The sequence below is a fragment of the Grampus griseus genome, assembly GCF_964374135.1.
Source record: "Grampus griseus genome assembly, chromosome: 2".
Classification (NCBI taxonomy): domain Eukaryota; kingdom Metazoa; phylum Chordata; class Mammalia; order Artiodactyla; family Delphinidae; genus Grampus; species Grampus griseus.
Window position 1 is genome coordinate 174,913,465 of NC_139018.1, and position 24,794 is coordinate 174,938,258.

The 24,794-nt window shown below is 56.2% G+C and overlaps 1 protein-coding gene across 1 annotated transcript in view; it reads right to left on the reverse strand.

Annotated features, from left to right (window-relative positions):
- The window catches only part of JCAD (junctional cadherin 5 associated), a 38,033-nt gene that overhangs the window by 6,346 nt on the left and 6,893 nt on the right, over positions 1–24,794 (reverse strand). Inside the window, exons 2-3 of the mRNA XM_082648093.1 lie at positions 17,379–17,720; positions 961–4,478 (exon numbers count right to left, since the gene is read on the reverse strand). Of these exons, the coding sequence (XP_082504219.1) occupies positions 961–4,478; positions 17,379–17,662 (3,802 nt within the window). The 5' untranslated portion in view covers positions 17,663–17,720. The remainder of the gene's footprint in view (positions 1–960; positions 4,479–17,378; positions 17,721–24,794) is intronic.

Below are 24,794 nucleotides of genomic sequence, written 5' to 3' on the forward strand. Positions count from 1 at the left end.
CTGAGAAAGGGGCGCACTTCACCCTTCCAGCAGAAGGGTCCCTTCTAGTCGGTAGTTTATGATGTGGACTTTGAATTTCCTCTGATCACGGCTAGGGTATATGATTGATAATCCGCGGCGCCTGAAACAGATGCCAAGGGCTCTGTCGCCTGTTCCTGTCAGAGCCGAGAGGGAACAGGTGTCTGGGGGCACCGCTGTCACTGTCATGGGGACCTGCCTTGTGGTTCTACATGCTGAAGAAGGCTCAGGAGACACGTGAAGGTGAGAGGATGCAGGGCTCATGGGCCTGCAGGATGCTGCGGCCAGAGCCAGCTCCCCTGGGTCTTAGCCATCAGAGCGCAGGGGCTGGAAGAAAGAGGGCTGGCGGGTGAACTTCCAGGGGTAGGTGGGTACTGAGAAAAGCAAACTGCTAATTCTGTCTAGACCTCTCAAGTCTCAGGAATGGTGTGGTGGTGAAGACAGATAAAAATGGGGACAAAGGATTCTGCAAGAATCACGGGGCAGGGAGTTTATCGAATCGACTGGTACGTCTTTTCCCATTAGGTTAATAGAGCAACGAGGGTTATCTGGGTGAATGGCTATTATCTGGGAAGAGAATACAGAGTCCACGGTCTCCTACGAGACTGATCAAGGTTCCCGCACTAAAGCTGGAATACTTTCCTGATGTACCTTCACTGTTGGGGGACCCCAAGGTTGTTTATGTCTGGAATTCTACCTAGTTGCTTACATAGATAATTTCTATCAAGACTGGATCATTTAAAATACACTATAAGATCTTGCTTTTTAAGGAAAGCTTCTGGATGATTCTTGGTAAAATGAAGACTCTTTTGGCCCATAATTCACAGGGTCAGTTGCACCTTTTCTGCACCTGCAGGTTTCAGCATCCACCAACCTTGTGTTCCGATGCTCTCGGGACGTCGACTGAACACAACGCGCCCGCCCGCCTGCCCCGATCCTCACCTGGGCACCAGAAGTCCTGAGCGCCGTTCTCCTCCCTTTGTGCTGTCGGATGCCCGTCTTCTTCCAGCGGGGGGGCACCCTTGGGGTCAGAGAGCTTGTGCCTGGCGCTCAGAGCCCCGGGGCCCCTCTCGGCCTTCAGGTCCTCGGCCTCCTCCGCAGAGTCCGCGCCCCGCGAGGTCAGGAGCCTCAACCGAGACACAGAGCTCACCTCCTTCATCCTCATCAGGCGGTCGGGGTCTGCCCTCCGCGGGGGGGACGCCAGTTTCTCCTGTAAACTTTCAATCACTTTGGACGTGCTTCGGAGCCTCTTTTCGGAGGCTGTCAAATTTGGGGTCCTTTCTATAAAATGGAACAAGGTGGACCTGAAGGGTGGCTTTGTCCCCACGTCCTTGGGATGGAAGGGCCGGCACTCCTGGGGGCTGGGGGGAGGCTCGGGGGCCTTGCTGGGGACAGCCCCGTCCACGCCGGCGGGCTCGGAGGCCTGGGGAGCCTGCCGGGCGCTGCCCACTTCTCCCACAAACAGAGGGCTTTCGGTCCAGCCACACCTCCTCCTGCTGTAGAAGGCGTCGGCGGACGCGGCGGGGTCACACCGCCGGGCTGGGCCGGCCGCTGCGTCCCGCCTGCGGGCCTGAAGCCCGCGGGCGCCTCCCTCAGGCTCGGGGTCTTGACTCCGCCCCATTCTCCGGGCGCCTGGCAGCAGGGACTCCACGGCCACCTCAATGCCCAGGATCCTGGCGGCCCTGGCTTGCAGGGACTCGTTTGGGGGGATTTCTAGTGCACTGACTTCCCCCGGAGACCCCGCTAACTGGCCGGCGCTCTGCTCCTGCCCCGGCGTTAGCCCCACAGACCTCAAGTCTGGCGCCGACAGGCCTCGGGCTTTGCCAGCCACGGACAGGGGGGCCCCCGTGGTCCCCCGCCCCCCACCGCCCGCCTTGGGCGCGCTGGCTGCGCTCAGCTCCGCAGCACTGAGCTCCCGACTCGGCGGGGGCGCCCTCGGTTCCGCTGCATCGGGCGGGGGCCCTGCTGCGGCATCGCTCGGCCCGGAAGACGCGGCTCGTCTCACAGGCCTCGGGCTGACGGCCGGCTCGGGCGCCCCAGCCTCGACCTCCCGGTCCCGCCCCTCCGCCATCCGGCTCCCGGGGGGCGACGGCCCTGCGGCGCGCCCGCTGCCGTCTGCCTGCCGGGGCCCGGGGGCCCAAGGCCTCGCCTCCTCGGCCCAGCTCTCGGGCTTGCCCTTGACGCTCCCCGGCCTGGGCCCCGGGTCCTCGGGTGCCCGGCCCTCCAGGAGGCCTGGGCGCGTGGACACAGGCTGGCTGCGGCCTCCCCAGGGCGGCTCTGTCTCACTGTCCTCGCGGCCGCTGCCGCCGTCCCGGCCCCCTTCCTCCTCCTGAAGCTCCTTGTTGAAACTTTCCAACTGGCTGATCAGGTCCCAGGGGCGGCGGCTGACGGGCTTCAGGAGGAACTGCCCAAACGGCTGTCTGCTGTTGCAGGGGCCTGTGGTCGCCCCCTTGACAACCTCGGCCCTGGGCACCGGGCTGCCTCCGCGGACACGGCCGTCCACGCGTGGCTCACCCGGGCCGGCCCTTGGTGCGGGGGCCTGGCTCCTGGGCGAGGAAGACCCTGAGATGGTGCCGCCGCCGCACGGGCTCAGGGGCCCCCCTTGGCCTTTCGGGGAAGGAGCCCCGGGCCTCTGGTTCTGGTCACTGGACGCCAACGCCACGTGCATCTGAACCTCGAAGGCGTCCAAACATCTTGGAGGCAGCGTGGTGTCGGGGGACCCTCCCCACATCTCCCCAGGGAGGGGCCGCGGGCTTTGGGATTCCTGGGTGAAGCTGGTCTGCGTTTGCTGGTCTCTGTACTGCTGCCCGGGCCACGAGCCAGGACACGCGAGCGCTCGGTGTTTCACAGGGTGTGGGAACCTGGGGTCGTCTGTTGGCTGGTCTCCTCCGGGGCTCCCCGGGTCTGATTTCTGGAGCTCCGTCCTCCCGGTCATGCCGCCCATGAGCGCCTGCAGCTCCAGGTCGGTGGAGGACAAACTCAGCAGACTCTGCTCTCGCAGAGCCGCGCTCTTCTCGGGCCCAGGCCTTTCATCCACGTTCTGTTTTAAGTCATTGTTGTTCGTATCTGTAGCTGGCAGATGTGATTCTGACTTAACTGGGATGGAAACCAAACAAAATATCGTCTCGCTCATTTTTTTCTTTGAACTTTTCTTGGTCTGCAGCCCAGCTTCGAACTTTCTGAGCTGGGTTTGTATCTCACAGGTACTCTCGCCCTGGGGGCTCGGGGAGGAGACGAGGCTTTCTGCGTGCACGTCCGGCTGCTGACTCCGAGTGAAGACGCAGGCGTCTCTGTGCTCAGCAAAGCCACCATCTTCTCCACCCCCGGGGAGCCGGTCCCACAGCCAGCTCTCGCTCCCCGAGGGGCCCCGAACGACAGCCTCCCGCTGCAGGCTTCCAGGCGCCGGCTCCGTGGCAGGGACAAGGCCGTCCAGCTTCACGTCTTCCCAGAACCCGTGGGGTCGGGCGAGTCTAATGTGTCGTATCCGTGGGTCGTCGAAGGGGATGTACAGGACGGAGCCGTCACAAGCCGTGGCGGGGCGGGGCTGCGGGAGGACCCCGACAGGAGAGCACGGGCTGGGCCCCAGCTCCTCCTCGGCTCCCCGGGGGCCCGAAGGGGGCTGGCCGCCGGCAGCAGCCTTCTCCACCGGCTGCCGCTGCGTGTGGCGGCCTCCGCCCTCGGGCCTCCGCCCTCGCGCCTCCCCCGGGCAGGCGGGTGCGGCGGCCTGCAGCGGCGACCGGTAGGAGGGCGGAGGCACGTACACCGGGGGCTCCAGGCCGGGGTCAGGCGCGCACGGCTCCTGCCTGGCGGCGTCGTTCGCCTTGGCCGAGGGGGCGGCAGCCGAGTCCGGCTGCCGGCTGTCCGCGTAGCTACCGTTTTCCCCGCCGGCCCTGCAGTGTTGGTGGGAGCCGTAAGATGGAGGCTTGAGGGGTCTCCCAAACCGAGGCCGCGGTAAGGGGGCCGAGGAGCCGCCCTTCTCGGGGTTCCTGGTGGCTTCCGAATCGCGAGCACCGAATGAAGGCTGAAATGCCACTTGAGGGACACCTGGAAAGTGCCCGTCGCTCAGAGGGATGGGAATCTCCACGCAGCTCAGGCTCTCGGGGGAAAGAACCCTCGGCAGCGAATGGGATTTCTCGGAGGTCAAGCCGTGGCCTCCGAGCACACACGGGTACAGGTCTTGGAACAGCTTCTCCCCGACGCCAGCCGGCATCTGCCCCCCTGGGTTCCGTGGCTGGGCCTGGCCACCGACGCGGACGCTCTGCCATCTGGCGGGACCCGCCAGTCCCAGCCCTTCCTCGCAAAGTGCCTTCCTCATCACGTCCTCGCACCTTCCGCCAGCCTCCCGGGGCCCCTGGGTGGCTTGCACGGGCGGGCTGGGGGCCCGGGCCGGCTCCTCGCGGGCTTCTTGTTCCCTCCTCCGGTAGGTATGGCTGCGGCTGGCCGGGGGCTGCTGGCGGAGCCTGCGAGACAGAGAGGCACGCGGTTACGCCAGGGAGGACGTGCACGGGGAGCCTGCCTGGGCCGTGACTGCTGAAAACCACACCCTGGGCCTTCCCTGGCGGCGCAGGGGTGAGGAGTCCGCCTGCCAGTGCGGGGGATGCGTGTGTGAGTCCTGGTCCGGGAAGATCCCACATGCCGCGGAGCAACTAAGCTTGTGCGCCACAACTACTGAGCCTGTGCTCTAGAGCCCATGAGCCACAACTACTGAGCCCGTGCCACAACTACTGAGCGTGTGTTCTAGAGCCCAAGAGCCACAACTGCTGAGCCCACATGCCACAACTACTGAGCCCATGTACCATAATTACTGAGCCTGTGCCCTAGAGCCCACACGCCACAACTACTGAGCCCATGTTCTACAACTGCTGAGCCCGTGCACCACAACTACTGAGCCTGTGCCCTAGAGCCCACACGCCACAACTACTGAGCCCATGTACCATAATTACTGAGCCTGTGCCCTAGAGCCCACACGCCACAACTACTGAGCCCACGTTCTACAACTACTGAGCCTGTGCACCACAACTACTGAGCCTGTGCTCTAGAGCTCATGCGCCACAACTACTGAGCGTGCGTGCTACAACTACGGAGCCCGTGCACCACAACTACTGAGCCTGTACTCTAGAGCCCATGCACCACAACTACTGAGCCCGTGCACCACAACTACTGAGCCTGTGCCCTAGAACCCACATGCCACAACTACTGAGCCCGTGTGCTACAACAACTGAGCCAGTGCACCACAACTACTGAGCATGCACTCTAGAGCCTGTGAGCCACAACTACTGAGCCCGTGTGCCACAACTACTGAGCCTGTGCTTTAGAGCCCAAGAGCCACAAATACTGAGCCCGCGTGCCACAACTACTGAGCCCATGTAACACAACTACTGAGCCTGGTCTCTAGAGCCCGCACCCACAACTACTGAGCCTGTGCCCTAGAGCCCACATGCCACAACTACTGAGCCCATGTACTAAAACTACTGAGCCGGTGCACCACAACTACTGAGCCTGTGCTCTAGAGCCCATGCACCACAACTACTGAGCCCACGTGCTACAACTACTGAGCCCGTGCACCACAACTACTGAGCCTGTGCCCTACAGCCCACATGCCACAACTACTGAGCCTGCATGCTACAACTACTGAGCCGGTGCACCACAACTACTGAGCCTGCACTCTAGAGCCTGCGAGCCGCAACTACTGAGCCCGTGTGCCACAACTACTGAAGCCCACGCGCCTAGAGCCCGTGCTCTGCAACACGAGAAGCCACCGCAGTGAGAAGCACATGCACCGCAACAAAGAGTAGCCCCCGCTCACCACAACTGGAGAAAGCCTGCATGCAGCAGTGAAGGCCCAATGCAGCCAAAAATAAATAAAATTAAAAAAAAAAAAAAGCAATGGACTATAAAACAAAAACACACTCCCAACCCCAGCACTCGTCGACTTGGAAGAAGCCACGGCCCACGAATAAGGGCTGGAAGGCAGCCAGCTGTTCTGCCATTGCGCGCCTAGCGACAGGCTGCGCTCAAGAACTTCAGGACTTCGCACGCACGTGAGCGAGGCCAAGCTCAGGGCTCTGAAATGCCCGAGGGGACCGGGCTTCCAGAGTGTGGCCCTGGGCCCTGGATTCCATCCCCAGCTCAGGCGGGACGGCTGCTTGCTCTCTGGGGGCGGGTCTGGGAACCCGTGTCGAGTGTGGGCAGGAATCACGAGGGGGCCGCTCAGGTGAGGACCCTGGGTCCCAGTCCAGAGGCTGACTCAGCAGGCCTGGGTGGGGCTCCATCAAAGGCACTCCTGCCAGGTCCCTGGGTGCTGCCTGTGCTGTGGGTCCCAGCACCCCCGCCCAGCACCATCACTGAGGGCGGGCGTCAACCATGAGCGCACGGCAGTCGGGGGACCCCGCCTCCCCACGCCCGTAGGCAGTACCCCAGCTCCAGCCCGTGAGAGTCTCCGAGGCAGGCGGGCAGCCAGGCACCGCGTCTCTCCGCGGCCCCCAGCTCTTCCCAGCGTCTGGATGAGACGGAGGCTCCAGCAGAGTTCCCACACCTCCCCGAAGGTAACAACCACCCACTGGGCTCATTAAATATACACATTATCAATGTCCCTGCCCCTGAAAGTTCAGATTCAGTAGCTCCGGGTTAGGGTCCAGTGTCTATTGTTACCAAGCTCTCTGGGCATCTTGTCTTCAGGGGACGTGGAAACATGCTCGGGCCACCTTCTGAGACTGAGGGGCTCTGCTCCGGAGAAGAGCCCTCTGCCAGGTAACAGATGCTGGCACCTGCGGCCGGCCAGCTCCAGGCTGTGGCCCACCGCCCGGCTGGGCGTCAGGGTTTCCCTGTGACCCTTTAAACCATACCACCGCCCAGGGCCCACCCCCAGACAGGGGATCTCATCAGTGCCGCCAGGAGCCCGGGCCCAGATATTTCAAAACCTCCTCAAATGACTCTGGCAGCCCGAGTTTAGAGCTGCTCTACTGCAGCTGAAGGAAGGATCTGAACACTGCTGAACTGTGCAGAAATATTAAGCGACTGCCCACGAACCGGCAGAGACCAGGACTGTAACACAGAAAACCCATGAGGCGGAAGGAAGCCTGGGGCGTTCCGCTACCTCGATTAACCACGGGCTAAGCAAGAAAGGTTCCAACTCTACAAGTCCTGATTGCTTTTTAAATTATAAAAGTAATACGCACTCATTGTTGAGAATGTGGAAAAATATAGGAAAGTACAAACCCCAAAAATCGCTCGTAGTCTTTATACCCAGAGACGGTCATTTTGATGTATATCTTCTGGTCTATGTGTGTGTAAGGATGTGGATTTTCAAACAGCCTTAGTGTTGATCTGCTTTCTGGTTTTACGTCAACATTCCCCAACATCTGCAGCGCAAACGACAGCCAACACTTACATAGTGGTGACAGTGTGCTAGGTCCTTACTGAGTGCTTTCCTAACTCATTTAAGCTTCACCAGCACCCCTCCGAGGTAGGAACTGCTGTCAGTCCCATTTTACAGAGGAGGAAACTGAGGCACAGAGAGGTTGAACAACTCTCCCAAGTCACACAGCTTGCAAGTGGTGGGAAAAGAATTCAAACCCAACAAATGTGGCCATAAAGCCCAGTTAGCCACCATGTTTCACTTCTTCCAGCGTCATGACAAATCCCTCACGAGCACAGTTTCAATGGGAGAATAGCAGTCTATCATGCGTACGTGCTTTATTTAACCATCATGCGGCTATCAGACATCCACGTAGCTTACGTTCTGAAACACTTCTGAGAAACTCTATTCACCAACACTAAGCAGGTCCCAGGTTATTTAGAATCAATCTGTAGAAAAGGAAGCGGCAGATCAGGGGTCATGCTATCCCTGTTGTGCAATGTGACCTCAGATCGGTCCGGCCCGTTTAGGCTCGTCCCACCCGCAGCGTGGAGCAGAGCTGGCCCTGCCGCACTGTTCCCGTGTCTGGCTATCACAGCCGATGTGTTTCCTTACTAGACAAGTGCAAGTAATCTCTCATTTTTTTTTTTTTTTTTTAATGTGCTTATCGGCAAACGTCTGGAGGGACTGAAATCCTGAGGTGCGATTTGTCCACGTTCGGGCCACGAGCATAATCAGAGACAAACCAAGAATGACACAAACAGGACAAGGATATAAACAGGCTGTAGTTGCCTACGCCAGGAAGGGGGCCAGTTTTCTTCCCCGCCCAAAAATGTTCCGTTATCACCTTAACTTTGTCAAAGCTGCCATTTGCAACTGATCAAAACGGCTGGGCATTCTAGGCAAAACTTTCTTCTATTTGCACAATACAGCAAAACCCCAGTTTCAAGAAAACACAGATCCACCCGGAGAACTTTAAATAATCTATTTTAAAGAGTACACATGACAGAGAAAACTTTTATATGAAGCAATTATTTCACAAACATCTAGTTTGTACCTAGTCTGAGCCTGGCTCTCACAGGCACACGTGGCCCACGCGGTGACAGTTCTGGTGAATTTCTCCTTCAGACAAGTTATCAAGTCGGATATCTACTGGCTTCAGTGTATGACGTCCATTAACAGCTAAAATGTATGCCACTTCACATGGCTTCAAAGCCAAGAACGTGTTTTCCGGTACCTTTGAGGAAATAAGCTGAGATCAAATTTTTCTTTTTAAAAAATGAGACTAATAATTTATATTTTACAAAAGGTTAACAATGGGACGTTTCACAAAAAACATGCTGAACGCGTTAATACGGGGTGGGAGAAAGATAAGGAAAGCCAAGTGGCGTGTGAGAGCCCAAATAAACGGTGTCGACAAGGTCAGTGAGACAAGCAGGGTCTTTGTACAGAACCCCTGGGAGAACAGGTCAGAGAGGAGACAGAAGCCACACCTGCGAGCAGCTCCCTGAGTATCAGAAAAGAGACACGATGACGACAGAACCACTGATCGGGGTGTTTGGAAAATCTTTGAAACATAAACATGTGAAAAACAACATGTCTACAGGAAAAGAGGCAGATCTGTTTGCTGAAGGTATAAAGGCTGATGATGAAAAAAGTGAGGAGAACTTTCTGTCTGTTCACATGACATTTTCAACCGCAACAGGAAATCCCACCATCCTTTTTAAAAGGAAAGCCTACTTAGAAGGGCAGCAGGGGCCACGGTTTTTAACCATGGTTGCACCCACTGCAGGATTATCCCCTCCACGGTCCTCAGAGCTGCACCAACCTGTGATTGCCTGGGCTCAATGCAGCCTAGCTCTGTGCCTGATACCCCATGGGCGGGGGGAGATGCCCTCCTCCCTTCCCCACAAGATCCTAAATCTGGTCCCCCAAGGGCAGCCCCCAAAGGCTCGTCTTCTCTGTGGAGGTCGGGAGGCCCCACCGAAGTGGTCCCCAGTCCAGTGACTTCTTCCCGTTGGCAGGGCCACCACCCTAGCAGATGCTGGTGCCGCCCCATGACCTTGAAACCCTGGTGTCACTTCCTTCAGAAGCCACGCCCTCTTCCAGATGGGAGGGTCAGTCTTACCCAGGAGCACAGTCTGAGCATAAGGGTAGTACACATCCCTTAAAGGACCTCCCACCCCGTGAAGGAGCAGTGCTTTCCTTCTAGGTTGGCAGGGGCACTGGGGCATCTCTTTAGAGGGACTCAGCGCCAGCAGCCCAGTGCTGGGTGTCTGGCACGTTTCTGGGACGCGGTCAGCTATCTAGTGCTACAGAATTTCCTCCCCAATCCTCTCTGGGCCTGGAAGCCTGCAATTTCACTTTCCAGCGTGCCGTGGTATATTCAGTATACTACACTGTGTGACTAACCCTCTGACTCAGGGTAACAGATAAGCTAATTTTGGAAAGGAGAGCTTTAAGGTCAAGAAGAGATCACAACTAAGGTTTAGAGGTTAGCACAAATTAAGATCAGTCAGAAGAGACAAAGCTGCTCTGGGAACATAATGGACAGATCACTATTCAGCCAACGGCTCAAGGTGAACAAGAACTCCAAGTTGCACTGGCACAGAGGTAACTAAGAGACACACAACTGTCGGGTCAGACGGCGAATGTACTGTTACGCCTGCTTTCCACAATGTCGCGATGAGTGAGTGCAAATGATAAACACTACAGAATCAGCTGAAATAAAGGACCAGGGAGACTATTTCAGGAGGTTACTATTTGGTTTGTTTGTTTGTTTTTTTTTTTAAATACACACACTTAACAATGGGTCTGGAAGAGGAAGCATGATAAATGACAGGACTGATGAATGATGCTAACTTTAGCGTATGCGGGAGGGGCGGGGCAGGAGGACAGTCCAAAGCACTCTAGGTATCCACACGGACAGGTAACTAAGCAGACCCACCCGGGAAACACATCTGCTGACGCAGGGGATGGAAGGCCCTCTGAATCTGGTCCTCCACCCGGGGGTTTGAACGCCTGAGCCCGGGTCCAGGGCCCACAGAGATGAGCTCAGGATGGGCAGCGTCCCTGGGCAGGGCTGGCTATCAGCCCGCGTTGCCAGCAGTGGACGCAACTTGCTCCGTGGCGGCCGGCAGTTTTCTGCATCATCTTCGGGAGGACTTCAAGAGATTTTTGATTCTGCGAGGTCTGGTGAAGACCTTTTATCCAAGTGACCTAAGTCAGAGGCCCCGCCCAAGAGGCCCTGCTGCGGGGAGGGGCGTTTAGGGTCGTTGCTTGCTTTTTACAAACCAGCGCCTGGAGCTGCAGTTCTCGGGGATACACGTGGGGCAGACGCCGTCCCCTCCCTCCCAGATGTGGGACCCTCCCCCCAGTGGCTGGGCAGCTGCCCTGCACTTACTCTGGGTGACCTGGCCCCTTCTGACGGATTTCCCAGCTTCAGGAAGAAAGGGCTGAAGTGGGGAGAAGTGGGATGAGAAGACAGGGCCTGTGGTCGGGTTGCCGGGAGCCTGCGGCGGACCCCCAAGGAGGGCGGCTCCCGGCGATGGAGCTGCCGAGGCGCCCCTCAGTGGCGCCACCAGGGGGCGGGGTGGGGACGCTGCCCGGAGTGTGTGGGCGTCTCCTGGGGCGCTGGACGGCGGGGGGTCCAGACGCCTGCAGCAGGGCTTCGTGGCCACATACCCTCGGCAACAGGCCTCACCTCCCCTGGCCTGACTCCTCCCCTGTCCAGTGGGAGGTCCGAACGCCTTCCTTTTCAAGCTTGTTGGGAGGATTAATGAGATAATACATTTCAACTGTTTGGCAGAGTGTCTAACATACGAACCCCCTGTTTTTAGCTACTAGTACCATCATGACCCCCATTAAAAGCAATTCTCAGCAGGGGGGATCCATTTGGAAAGTCTTCGCCTCACATGGTACACGGAGCGGGTGAGGGGCACGCAGGGAAGAGACAAGTGAGTGTCTGCCCTCGAGTGGGGTTACTGTAGACCCGTACTGTCCTCTCCTAAGCTGTAATCAATGGGCCTGCACTGACTGACATAACAAGACCCTGACCCTCCGGCCAGGCTCTAAGGGAGGGTCCGTAACAACGATGTCCAGCCAACCAATATCTAGTCTATTCAAACAAAGCAGGAAGAGCAAGCTGGGGCCCATCTTCTCTCTCATGAATCCACTAGGTAAGGCAGATTATTCCAGAATTTTCCCCGTGTTCTCGTAATAAGGACGTATCCTTATGGATATATATGGGTGTTTCCTCACCTACTAACTAACCCAGTCCTCTGGCTAAAGAAGGAACTCGTCACCAGCAAGTCTCCTCTTGGTGATAACGTTGCTGCCAAGACAAATGGAGCTCTTGGTTGTGCTGCTGATGTCTTCCTCCTCCTCCCCACTGTTCTCCCTGAAGTCTCATGTTCAAAGGGTCCAACCTGATTCTTCTTGGGAAAACATGGTGACGGGAGAGCAACATGGGAGCGCGTGCAGGGAGAGAACCAGCGTCCGGGCTTCTGGGAGCTGACACTGCTGATGAACAAAAGCAAAGTGCCTTGGAAGAAGGGTTTACAACAAGACAACGGGGAAATCGGAGGTCTGGAGCTTCACGTGCGCTGATGAGCGCTCCAGCTCACACAGCCCATACTTTGCTCTGTGAAGTGGTCAAACCAACAAGGCCTAACACTTAGGAGACGAAGCAGCAGCTACAAGACAAATGATGTTTGTGGAAGTGTAATTCTGTACAGAGAAAGAGATACATGGAAACAGATGTTAAACTCGAGGCGTTCCTTTTTTGGAGAACCATTATAAGCAGGATATGATGGGAGAGAAGCTTAAAAAGCCTCTGCAAAGGAACTGTTTACCATACCCAGTAGCACCACCTAGAACGACGTCCACTGAGCCACCACTGGAAGGCTCCCCAGACGAGGCCCCTCACCCCACATCAGAGACCCTCTCAGACTGCTGAGTCTCTAATTAGCTATGACTGCGCTGACGACAGGACATAATTACAAGCTATTCTCAGGATTTCTGGGGCTGAGCAGAAAAGAGCTTATTGTGGTACAACTTTCAGGTTCAGACCTCTGCTATGTTACGTTACTTTACAGCTTCCTCTGATTATAGCATTTCAAAGGAAACACAGTAAGGAAACAGGGAATGCCTGATAACAGTGTTTCACAAGTTTAATGGTAGCCGAGTATTATTCAGTGATGGCTACTTGCATTTAAGCATGCAGTTTCCTCCACATATAGATAACAGCTAGCTTTTCTCCTGTGCGCGTTTCCTCTGTTTCCCCTTAATCTTTGTGTGTGTGTGTGTGTGTGTGTGTGTGTGTGTGTTGGCAAGCACACCCTGCAACAAGGCAGTATGTGCAGAAATAGTTAAACTTGGTACAAACTGATGAACTGGAAGTCTACTCGTTATAAGCTTTGAGCACAGATGTAAATACCAGCTTTCAGAAGCATCCTTTTCATGTTGCCATGGGGAGGACAGAGAGGCCACAGAGAAGATGCACACAGTTAGTATCTGCTGTTGGTTATACGGCCAAGATTAGGACACAACAAAAGCCTAGCATTAAATCATCTGACATCTAGAACGCTGTCTGCAGTTTTACAGACATCCTGGGTTTCCCTGCTATGTACATCCTCGGTTTTCCTGCTACGGGAATACTGTAGTGACATTTGACGTGACCTGTGAGTTTTCTTCTGTACCACGTGGGTGACTCACACAGCCAGTTTCATCACCCCAGTCCGGTCCCTGAGACCATCTAGGAGTGGTTTAGCACCCAGGTGAACACCCTGCGGAGTGAATGACTCAAGGGGGACGTGCCAGGGCTTTAGGGTTCCTAAACCAACGGTCTGGGAAGAGAAAAGAAAATATGTGTGGGGTGCACGGTCAGCCCCGCGCCCACCCTGGCCTGGAGAGCGGCCTCATCCGAAGCCTTCCGCCCAGAGCGGGTGAGGCCCGGACACCCACCACCGTCCAGCCGCCCTGCCCTGGCCAGCCTCGCGTGCTGACCGCCGACCAGAACAGGGCCGCAGGCTCACCATGCCCAAGGCATCTCTGGCTGCCCCAAACTACACGTACCTTCTCTCGGAAATTTAAACTGAGACCCAAGGGCGGAAGTCGGCGGGGGCTCTGGAGGCAAACCTCTGCCTCCACGTGGGACTCAAGTCCCGGGGAGCCCAGGTTAGCGGGAAGTGGGAACTGCTGGTGACGTCAGTGGAGGAGCTGCAGTGCACGGAGACGCAGTGACAGGCGACACCTCGGGCGGAGAGGGTCCCGCAGGGACGAGCCACAGCCTGGAGAGACCCGGGCTAATGGCCCATCTTGGGCCCAGCTTGCTCGTCCCTCATCGGGTGAGGCCGCCAGTCTTCGTGTCCTGCGGGCCAAGCCCCCGTGGTATCCTCACACCTCCCCCTTCACGCAGGTGCCTCTGGTTCCCTGCACCCGGAGAAGCCACAAGGACGGAAGCTTTCCCGCCAGGGACCAGGCGGCCCCCGGGAGTTCTGCTGAGCCTGTGACTGTCCCCTCCCCACCCGTCCCCCAAGGTTGGCATAAACGAAGCCACCAAGGCCGCGACCTCAGAGCTGGGGTCGACAGTGCAGGTGACGGGGCCGCACAGCCAGGGTCTGTGCTTTACACGCTCGTCCAGTCTCCAGCCCTGAGAAGGTCAGTCCCGGCAACACGTGGGACGCAGCTTTGGACAGCAGTGACTCTAATTATCGCGCTGGATAAACGGTCTCCCCACTTGAGCCGAAGGGCTTCTCAGCAGGTTCAGCCGGTCCTGCACCCCTCCTGCCACCCCAGGAGCTCAGTATCGCTCGATCCAACAACAGCGACAGCTCAGAGCACAGCCTCTCCGCCCACTTAGGAAGCGTGGGTCCTGCATTTGGGAATCTAGTCAAGGCTCCAAATCTGTTCTGTGTTCCTCCCCGCCTTTTTTTTTTTTTTTAACATTTTGCTGCATATAACCAGCTCATACACGAGAAACTCTAAGGTGATGTGAGTTATCAATCCTATCGTTCTTCATTCTCACCCGGGAACCCTGATGTTCCAGCCACGCCCAGATGACAGGCGACACTGCTCCCCACCTACGTGGCCCCGGCCTGTGTGCGCAGGGCGGCGTCATTACCCGGCTCTGACCAGGGAGCACAGATGCCATCCCTACACAGCTCCCCAGACAGGAAGGGGCTCGGCGGCGCGTGGGAGTTGCTACCCCCGCCCACGGGCAGGGAGTGCAGGGGAGGACGTGAGGATGGCCCAGCACAGGCGATGGGCCCCGCCAGGCACAGTGTGGCCAGGCCCGGTGCTGCTGTGGCACGAGCCGGGCTTCCCTCCACGCCAGCACTGAGTGCGTGGCCATTGCAGAGTCACTGACGTTCTCTGAGCTTCAAGCTCTTGGCTATAAAATAACGACATTGCTAACATGCCTACCTCTCCACCATTCCACCAGAATAAAACAAAGCAGTCTCCTTTCGGCCCCTGTGGCCTCTTCCAAACTGCTCTGAGCCCCCCGTCCCCAGGAGGTCCAGGGGTGCTGCGGACCTGCCTGTGGTGAGGGCACTCTCTAGGGCAGACCTCACCCCACCGAGGAACTGCAGGATGAGGGGCCCCTGTGCTGCTCCCCAGTCACCCTGATGGCTTGGAGTTGGACAGCGCATCCTGGGCCCCAGCGGCCCCCCAGACCCGGAGGCCAGCCCAGCAGGGTCACAGTGGGGACCAGGCCAGGTGCAGGAGCATGGCTGCCTCGCCCCGTGACTAAAGGCTGGGATCTAGCTGCGCGCCACTGATGCGCCCCGACTCAGAATTAAGCTTTAACTGTTAGCATCTATTTATTTCCTCTCAAGGCACGCTTCTCCCGAAAGGGAAACGTAATCCGCTCCAGCCTACCTTTCCGTCTGCCTCCTCTTTCCAGTTCTCTACTGGCCACTAAAGAAAGAAAACGTCTTTTCACTTCAAGCCAGGAAGCTGGGCAGCGGGTCTCTGAGGCACGGGGCGCTGGCATGGATCTCTGCAAACATGAATGCGTTTTCTCTTTCTACCCTACAAGGCAACCTTCAATCCAAAAGCACCTCGACACCTCCCAAGTTAACCGGGCAGCCTCAGAACCGGGGGGGAACGGCCAGATCGCTCAGAACTCTGTCGACAGGCAAAGACGTCCCAGCGCTGCTCTCAACCCAGCTGAGCCCTTCACTTGTGACAGAAAGAAAGGCGCCTACAGGTCTGAGGGAGGCTGGGATGGAGGGCCTTGAGGTTCCCAGGCCCCCGTGATCACACAGGGCTAGGGAATCCTGAGCAAGCTGTGAACGGGGCTGGGAGCCTCACTGCCCACGTGGAATCCTCCAGGGGATTCTGCTGCTTCCCGAGCGGGACCCAACTCTGATCTCTGATTCAGCCCTTTGGACTGGGATGGACCCCACTCGTGGCACGTGTGCAGGGATTCCAAGGCCATCGTCTTCACCTCGTTAGAAACTAAACCTTCTGCTTCTCAACAACTGTTACGAGGCTGGGTGGATGAACTGAATCCCTGGGCTTATACTGGACACACTGTGTGCCCAGCATGTAGCAAGCTCTGCAGGAAATGCAGAAGGGGGAGCAGGGCACAGCCTCGGTGCCCTGAAATCCAGGGCGGAAGGTGCAGGTGTACTCGGCACAGAACCGGAAGCGCAGGAGGCGGGGTGAGACCCAGAACGCGTTTGTGCAGCAGCAGCTAAGGCTGTCCTGGCTCTCGGACAACATACCCACAATCACCCTCCTCCAAAACCCACGGTGGGCATGCTTTTCAGGGAACAGGGCTGCAAAGGCAGTAGTGGACGTAAGGGCAGGTTTTGAAGGGCAAGGTTAAAAAAAAGCAGCTTCAAGCCCTTCTCCATCCTGGGCGCCCTCCTGAACCCGCCCCATCAGTGACAACCTCGCCCTCCACAGAGAGGCAGCTCTGACTTGGCAACACAAACCTGCTTCTACTCCACTGGGTGTGAGGAGGGGCCCGCCCCTTTGCTTGTACTCAGTGACCAAGGTGTTGAACGCTCCGACCTGTAAGAGCAAAATCCCTCCCCTGAAGGCTGTCAACCAACAAGGAAGATCCTCCCTGTGAAAGGCAACCTGTAACCGTGGAAGCTAGTTCATTCCCTTTGGACTAGACTCACTGCCCTTTTCGTTTGCATGTCTGTTTGCTTCCCTTAAACAGAGGCCTCTGCTCCCACCTGTTTGGGTGGCCCATTTTGCCCGGCTGTACCCAGCCTCATGCTCTTTGTAGGCACGGCCCCTCCCCCGGTCTGAGCCTGGTCCCCGGGCAGCATTAAAGGCAAACACAGCTTTAGGAAGTGATGGCAAAGGGTTCCCCTAGGTTGAAACTGCCGGGTGAGGGCTGCGAAGTCCTCTCCCGCGCAGGCTCTGGGGCAAAGCCGCCGAAATTCCCTCTAATTTACCTCCCCCCTCCTCCACCAAGCCTCCCCGGTCCACCCTCTTTTTGGTTATTAAGAAAACACCCACAGACGCAGCTGTATTCAGACGCGATCTCCGCACTAGGGCCCGTGTGTGCGCGTGTGCTTGTGCACGTGTGTGTGTGTTTGTGAAAAGATGGGTGGAGGCCAGTGGAATTACACGGATACGCGAGAAGAAAGGCTTGCTTCGGCACGGGTGGAGGAGGCGTATCCGTCTCCCAACTCTGTGAGGTACAAGGTGGTGAAACATGTTGATGAGAAAGCAGAACGTGCTGGGAATGTGTGCCTGACATACACCGGCTTCTCCAGTGTTTTTAAGTGATTCCTGGCTGAGGAGATACGAAGAGCTTACACGGGAACAAAGAGGCGTCCGGCGCAACTCGGTTACCGGCCACTCTGCGCTAAACGCCCGCTGCACCAGCCCTGCGTCCCCGCGCACGCCGCCTTGTGCCGCTCTGCTCCCCCCCTCCCAGGCCCCCCAGCCCCACCGGAGGTGGCCAGGGACGGACTCACACACCCACTGCCAGACCCCCGGGGCACGGGGAACGGTGGCTTCAGCTGGAGCTTACCCAGCCTCGGAAATCCGCGCAGCGGCAGCAGCGCTCGGGGGCTCCCCGAGGCCCCGAGGCCCGCGGCTGCGGCTGTCGGGCTCGCTCAGGCGGCCGGTCCCCAGCGAGGCCTGGCCGCGTGGGGAGGCGGCAGGGCCATCGTCACACCCGTTCAGCAGGCCGGGGCCCGCCGGCGCCCGGGACTTCACGGGCTGGCGCCCCTCGCCATCATCCTTGCGCGGCGCCGGCAGGTCTCTGGACAGCTTGTAGCCGTGGGAGATCAGGAGGTCTTCTACGCTGTACATAGCGCTCGGGCCGCGTCCAAGCCCCGCCGCCGGGGCCGTCGTGGTGGCAGGACCCACACTGCGGGACAAGGAAGGAGAGTATCTGTGAGCCATCACCGACTCCCGCTGGGGCCCCGCACCTCGCCCGCCCTCGACCCCGACCAGTCCGGACCCTGGGCGCGGTGCCAGCAGAGGAAGGGAAGGGGGGCTCCTGCAGTTCGTTTAAGCCCGGGCTTGGGTGAGTTGGCCCCTCGTGGACCAGAGAGGTGGCGTCTGTTCTTTGATTCCGCTGAGCCAGGGCGGGGCGCCGACGCTGGGGACCGCGCCCTCGAATGGCCGCTCCTGGCAGGAGAGTCGGACTAGCGATTTAAGCCATGAAATGATTGACAGTGTCCCAGCGCCCACAGCCCAGACATCGGAGGACAACACACACCGGAGAGAAGACAAAACAAAGAGAGAGACTCGGAAGCTGCAATTACTACTCCATGCTGCTAAAAAGAGCCATTCCCAGCTTAATCTTACTGTACTTCCCTGCTTTCATCTTGGAGACACACCTTTTGCTCCAAGAGGGCAGAGCGAGATCTTTAATCAACCCGGGGCCAGGATACACTTCAGCAGACGCAATCTGAGTGGGTAACTAGCCGCTGAAAATAGATCTTCAGCCCTTAATGAGAAACGCTGACCAAGCCTACACACCCAACGCGCTACACGATCCCAAGTTCCTTCCCACACGAAACCTGTAAGAATCAAATCCCTCCGCAACGTTATCTTGGGGAGATGGTTTGCACCTCTGAGCCCAGGGCGCCCACGTCCGAATCCTGCCAGGGCACCTTAGTTTAACAGTGGCAACTTCCCCAAACACACTGTCCTAAGACAACAGTACCGGCCAAGAAGAATGTAAATGGACAGAGCCCTACGAGAAGGCACACGCGTGCACAGGCGTGGCACTGCCATGTTTACTTTGACACCAGAGAATCTTCTTTCCTGCGTCTTCCCATCGCTAATAGGGTGGAAGGCGGTTTGGTGAGACCTGCCGCTGCCTCTCCTTGGGCTGTGATGCTGGCCTGGGAGAGCAGCACACAGCAGCGGGCCTGGAAGAGCCGGGCCAGCTCCAGCCCCGCTTGGCTGGTGGACGGAAATAGCTCGAGCACCGTGGCAGCCCCTGCAGACAATGGCCAGGAAATGCCTGCCGCCCGCCTGCAGGTGAAAGGGGGGTGCAGGGGGGCGCAGGGGGCGCACGTGCTTCCTGCTGACGGGACCTCTCACGGGGGCCCATCACAGGATCCCGCTGACTGTGCCCGTCCTCAGCTCATCACACTCTCGGCCCGGCAGCAGCAAAGTCTCCACTGTCAGCACGGAGAGGGTGAGGGGACCAGACTGTGGAAGTCTGTGGTTCTCCGTCAGGTACCTACACGTCACGGAACAGCCACAAGCTCCTGCCGTGGCTGTACTACTAGTGGAACCGTCTCCACAGCAACTCTGCCACTCCTGACCCTGCTGCTGTGCGTCTTCTAGGGCGCTTGTACAACATGGCCAGAGAGATGGAAGGACCAGAGAGGCGAGCGTTCCTTCCAATTCCACTAAGCCAGGCCCTGGGCTGGGACTGCAGAGGAAAGGGATTCCATCACAAACCCAGGGCCGTGGGGACGTGGAGGCAAGGTCTGTCTTGTTCAGTGCTAGGCCCCTGGCATCTGGCACAGAGTATGCTCTCAATAAATCACTGTTGAATGAATGCACAGTGGGAGGAAGGGACATTTGAGCTAGGTTTTGAAGAATGATTAGGAGTTCACTCCATAAACTGCACATGCATGTGTATGAGATGGGGAACTGGCATTTAAAATAGACTTGGGGTACCGTCATACCAGGAGTAAAGAAATGACACGGCAACAGAATCCTGGTAGCCTAGACTAGGGTCCCCAGACTCACTGGCTCAAGGTCACACAGCCAGTTGGCACCACGGCTAAAGTTAGAGTTTAGGTCCGAGGACACTCAGTTTCTCTCTCCGTTACTACGTCAGGCTCTTGAAAAGCAAAGCCAAGTGCGCTGCACCCCAACTGGCCACCCAGTACGCAGAGGAGCAGGCCGGCGTCCACCACAGAATCCACTGTGAGAGCGGTAAGAAGCAATGACCCTCAAGGAAAAGGTCCGTGGGTCACTGTCCTTCCGGGATTAGGTGAACCGCTCCATCCTGGCTCTGTCTGTGTGTAAGTATAGTTAGCAAACCCTTAAGTGGCACGCCAGCTCAGGCCAGGCCGTGAATACCTTTCAAAAAAGACCCAAACGCAAACAAGCCGTACTTGACCTTAGAGGTTTGAGGTCAAAAGTGTATTGATCTGGGGGCACTCGTAACCTGCTCGGCCTCAGAGGCCAGCAGCCTGGGGGAGCAGGAGAATGAAACACAGCAGCTTCGGCACGCAGGCCGTGGGGCCCCATGGGAGGGGGTGACCCACAGGCCCTGCCGCCCGGGTGGGATGCCCAGCGCCCACCCAATCCCCAGAGGACCCCTCTCCCTCTGGCTGGCACTCACCACTTCTCGACCCCAACTCAGAGCCTGGTCTTCTCCCTCCTTTCCACCCCAGGCCAAACATCACCCCTCCCCTCAGCCAGAGTTTCAATAGCCACGCGGTGGTCCCAACCCCTCTTGGATTCAGTGTCCTTCCCGTAGCATCCTTACCTACTGCAGAAGGGCTGGCCTGTCCCTAACGCAGCAATCCCCCTGGCCACCAGGAGGGGACGCCAAGGTGCTGAGGAGGAGATGCGCCCTTTCAAACTTTCTGCCCAGCCCTGAGACAGCGGCCTTCTGAACGGATGGCACCCGAGGCCACCCTTGCCCACCAGCCCAAAGGGCTGCTATTCAGACAAGCACACAGCAAAGCTGGACATAAACGCAAGCTATTATAACATGAGGGTTTACAACTTGGAGAGATGTGTGTGTACAGTGGACCCTTGGGTCGCTGACGCCCGGGTCATCAGAAATCTGGGGGTGACTTTACAGTCAGGCCTCTGTACACAGGGTCCCTCTGTATCCTCGGTTCCCCATCCGCGGATTCAACCGAGCCTGGGCGTGCAGGCTCACACCCTGTAAGGAGGCGCTTACTGAAAAGAATCTGTGTATCTGCGGCCCCGCGAAGGTCAGACCTGCGTTGTTCTAGGGCCCGGGCAGGAGACTTTTCATCCCCATGGTGGTGCTGACACCCAGCCCCAGCCATGATCCCGGGGGCAAGTCATGAACCACACCAAACCTCAGTTTTCTGACCTGCAAAATGGCCACTCTCTTCTTGGCTCACCAGACCGTTCTGAGGGCCACATAAGTACAGGGAAAAGTGTAACTCGTGCACAAATGTGAGAGTGAGTTCATCATGCAGCGATGTCTCCTTTGTCTCTGAAGGGTTACCTGCCCGATGAAAAGCTTTCACCTTCGTTATTCATTGTGACCACTAGACCCTTCCTGATTCCCTTCGTGTCACTTGGGATGTGACTCTTGATTTCGAAAGTCACTCCCGCTTTCCAACACCCAGACAGCTGTCTTCCAGGAAGGGACACTTCCATCGCCCTCCGGGTCACTGACAACAGCAAATGTTATTTTACAGAGTCCCAAACGTGGAAACACAATTCCTGAGGGCCTAGGATGCACTGGACACTGAAACTATAACAATGAACGAGACATGTTCTTTGCTCTCGAGAAGCAGCTCACTGGCTCGCTGTGGCGACAGCAGGAAAACAGGTCGTTGAAGCATGGCACACGCATGCACACCGACGGGAGCTTGCCCCTCCCCACAGTGTCACAGCGCTGCGGCGGAGACAAGGACAGGAGGAGAGACGGGACCCTCACCCAGGCTCTCAAGGGGTCAGGAAGGCCTCTGGAAGATCGCTTCTAAGCCAAACAAATCCCTCAAGGTAGAGCTGCACTGTGAGATCACCCTGTGAGTATGATTTTCCAGCCAGTCCATGTAAGAAATTTTTTTCTTTGCTACTTTGTCACCTTGTGTCAAATACTCATAGTGGAACATCTAATAAAGAGCAGTCCAGTCAGCGCAGGTACGTAGATACACTCTCAGGGGAGGAATCCCGGGACACAAGGACAGAGACGAAGGAGCCCACTTTCAGTATCTTTTTCATTCTATGACTATCTGAATACCATTAATGCAGAGAAGACATTTAAGATAAGGACACACGTGTTAACAGGACAGTCCATCAGGGCCCGGCTGCCTCTGAAAGGGGGGAGTTCGTGGCTGGGAGAGTCTTCAGTGGCGGTCAAGGATTTGTCAACTCTGTTGTTTTTACAGCAAATCCACTGAAGGTGTGTGTACACACCTTAGTCAAAACTTGAAAGGGAAAGTACTTACCCTCACATCCTGACGGGTGCTCTCATATTTTCTCTTCCATTTTCACTTTTGAAACATGCTGGCCACTACCCAGTAAATTCAGTGCCACACGAATCGGCCACAACCTGCAGTTTGGAAAGCACTGATGCAGAAATCAGTCCTGCGCTGGTCGGATGCTGGACTAGGTGACCCCTGAAATTCTGTCAAGTTCAATGACCCCATCAAGCTACGAGAAATTCCGTAGTCTAACAAGTTCCTTGCTCTGTTCTCAACAGCAAATACACCTCTTCTGTCCTATCAACAATTTCCTTTCAAGAAAAGTCACAGCAACTAAGTGAAGCTACTTTCCTATTCTTAAGAGCAAAAGACGAAAAGAAATAAACCTCCTTAAGGGAAAGGACAGTCTGCTGCTTCCTTCCTCTGCCTGTGATCTACCTGGGGCTCGAGACCTGAGGCCTTGGAGCACAGCATCCCTGGTTGACAGATAAAACCCGGTGTAGCAGGAGCCAAGAGGGCCACCAAGGAGCCCTCAGCATGAACTGGACCTGCAGTGCTGCCGCTTTTATTCTTTTTGGTTGGAGAGAGCCAGGAAGCAGCATTTTGTCTCTTTTGAGTTCACTATGGCTCTTTTCATCTTTTCCTACTATTCTCTGCCCCACAAATTGCTAGAGTTAAGTCCATCATTTCAAAGACAAAATTGAGAAACCGGTTGAAAAACTCTGCCACCCCAATAAAAACCTGATGGCCTGGCAAAAGGGCCACGTGTCCTGGTGGGTCTCCTTCTCTGGGGGGCGTATGTTCGGCTGTTTCTTCTCATCTCAGGTGGAAGCTGTCTGCAGACTTCCACCCGATCAGAGCGAAAACGGAGCAGCTCAGAGAGCTTTCTCGGCAGAAGGGCCTCGCTTTCCATCCTGGCTTCTGCTTGGCGGATGGCCTTTACCAAGTGACTCAACTTCCAAGCCGCTTATTCCAAAGAAAAGCGTGTGGCTTCTAGTAGCTACTAGGATGTCAGGAGAGCAATTTCTACTGGACTTTGTGGCGTTGCTCAATGTTACCAAAGAGAAATCAGGGCCCAACCTGGCCACCCGGCTCAGAGAACCTCTCACCCGTTTATACAACTTGAGTTGAGCGACAGAAGCCATTGGATTAAAGCAAATTGTGTAGGACAGTATATACAAAGAAGGAAAACTGGATTCATAACAAGTCTCTTTTTACAGAGGAAAACTTTTGTGCTGAGTGTGTGACAACACACCAAAAAATAGTTACACTAAATGCAAACTATTGCTTTTTCCCCCTCTGTTCTGTTATTAAAATGCATAATTATAAGCATCAAGACTCCAAAAATAATCGAAGAAACAGTGAAGGAAATAAAAAACAAGGAACAGTGAGCTGGGTGAGAAGACTGGGTTCAGTCCACAGTTCTCTTGTTCACCTCGACAGGACTGGTTTAGATTAGACGAAATTCATGAGATGAGGCCCAAAGAGAAATGCTTACGGCACACAGGCTGTGATCTAGGTGGTTTAGAGGGGTAGGGGGGGAGGGAGAGGAATAACAATGCTGAACAGCTCAGTTTCCCGGGTTGGGTTTTATGATTGAGTCATGACATCACTAGGTTTATATTCTATTACTTTTCTTCCCCTTGAGGATGCTTGGGCTAGGTGGTAAGATGCTCAAATACCCTCCAGGAGATGCATGACGAATTCACCAAGAACATCTTCCAATCTGTGGTTAATTTATCCCCCTGCCACCGCTGCAATTAACTCTCTCTGTACAAAGCAGAAGGAAGAGCCTGTTCCATAAGCTCAGAATAGCAGCGCATGAAAGATAATAACATCATCCGTCCCCGAGCATCTGCAGTCTGCCAGCTACTCTGCTAGCTGCCTGGCGCACTTTGTTTTCTACTCCCAGTAAATGTCCTGCTGTGGATATGAACGTCTCCATTTTATAGACGAGAAAACCAAGGCTGAGAGTCCAAGGTGACACAGCCTGCAAGCACAGATCCAAGGGTCAGACCAAGGTCTGTCCAGCTTCACAGCCCGTGCACTATTGTAGGCTCTAAATTTCCTTCCTTAATAAGCAACAGAAGTTTCCCAATTTACCAAATAATGCATAAATATAAACAAGAAAGGAGAGAAGGCATGGTGGCATGAAGATGAAAACTATATTTAAAAGGAAAAAATTCTTTATTCTCTTGGACTGAGACGGCTCTTCGAGGCGATGCTTCCCTTGTACACTGAGCACACACACCACACACACACGCACGTACATGCACACACACGAGGGCTCATGCCTCGCTGATGGCAACGTCTTGATGGCCGTACTAGCACTGACTTCTAAACACTCAAATATTCAGTAACACGATTCATTCACAAATACACCACACGATGCTCTCCGACCTTCAGCAGACCTCTTCAATTATTCTGGGTTCCAGGCTCTTGGTTGGGGACCTGGGGTTCTCATAAAAGCTGCCGTGTGAAGCTGAAAAACGGACAAACTGCACGTATGAGAGATGGGAGGGGAGCTTGTAACTTTCAGAAAAAAACTAAATTCTAAGAGAAAAAAAATTATCTGCATAGAAACAGACACCCTTGGGAGTTCCCTGGTGGCGCAGAGGTGAAGAATCCACCTGCCAGTGCAGGGGACACATGTTCGAGCCCTGTTCCGGGAAGATCCCACATGCCGCGGAGCAACTAAGCCCATGTGCCACAACTGCTGAGCCTGCGCTCTAGAGCCCACGAGCCACAACTACTGAGCCCGCGTGCCACAACTACTGGGCCTGAGCTCTAGAGCCTGTGAACCACAACCACTGAGGCCTCGTGCCACAACT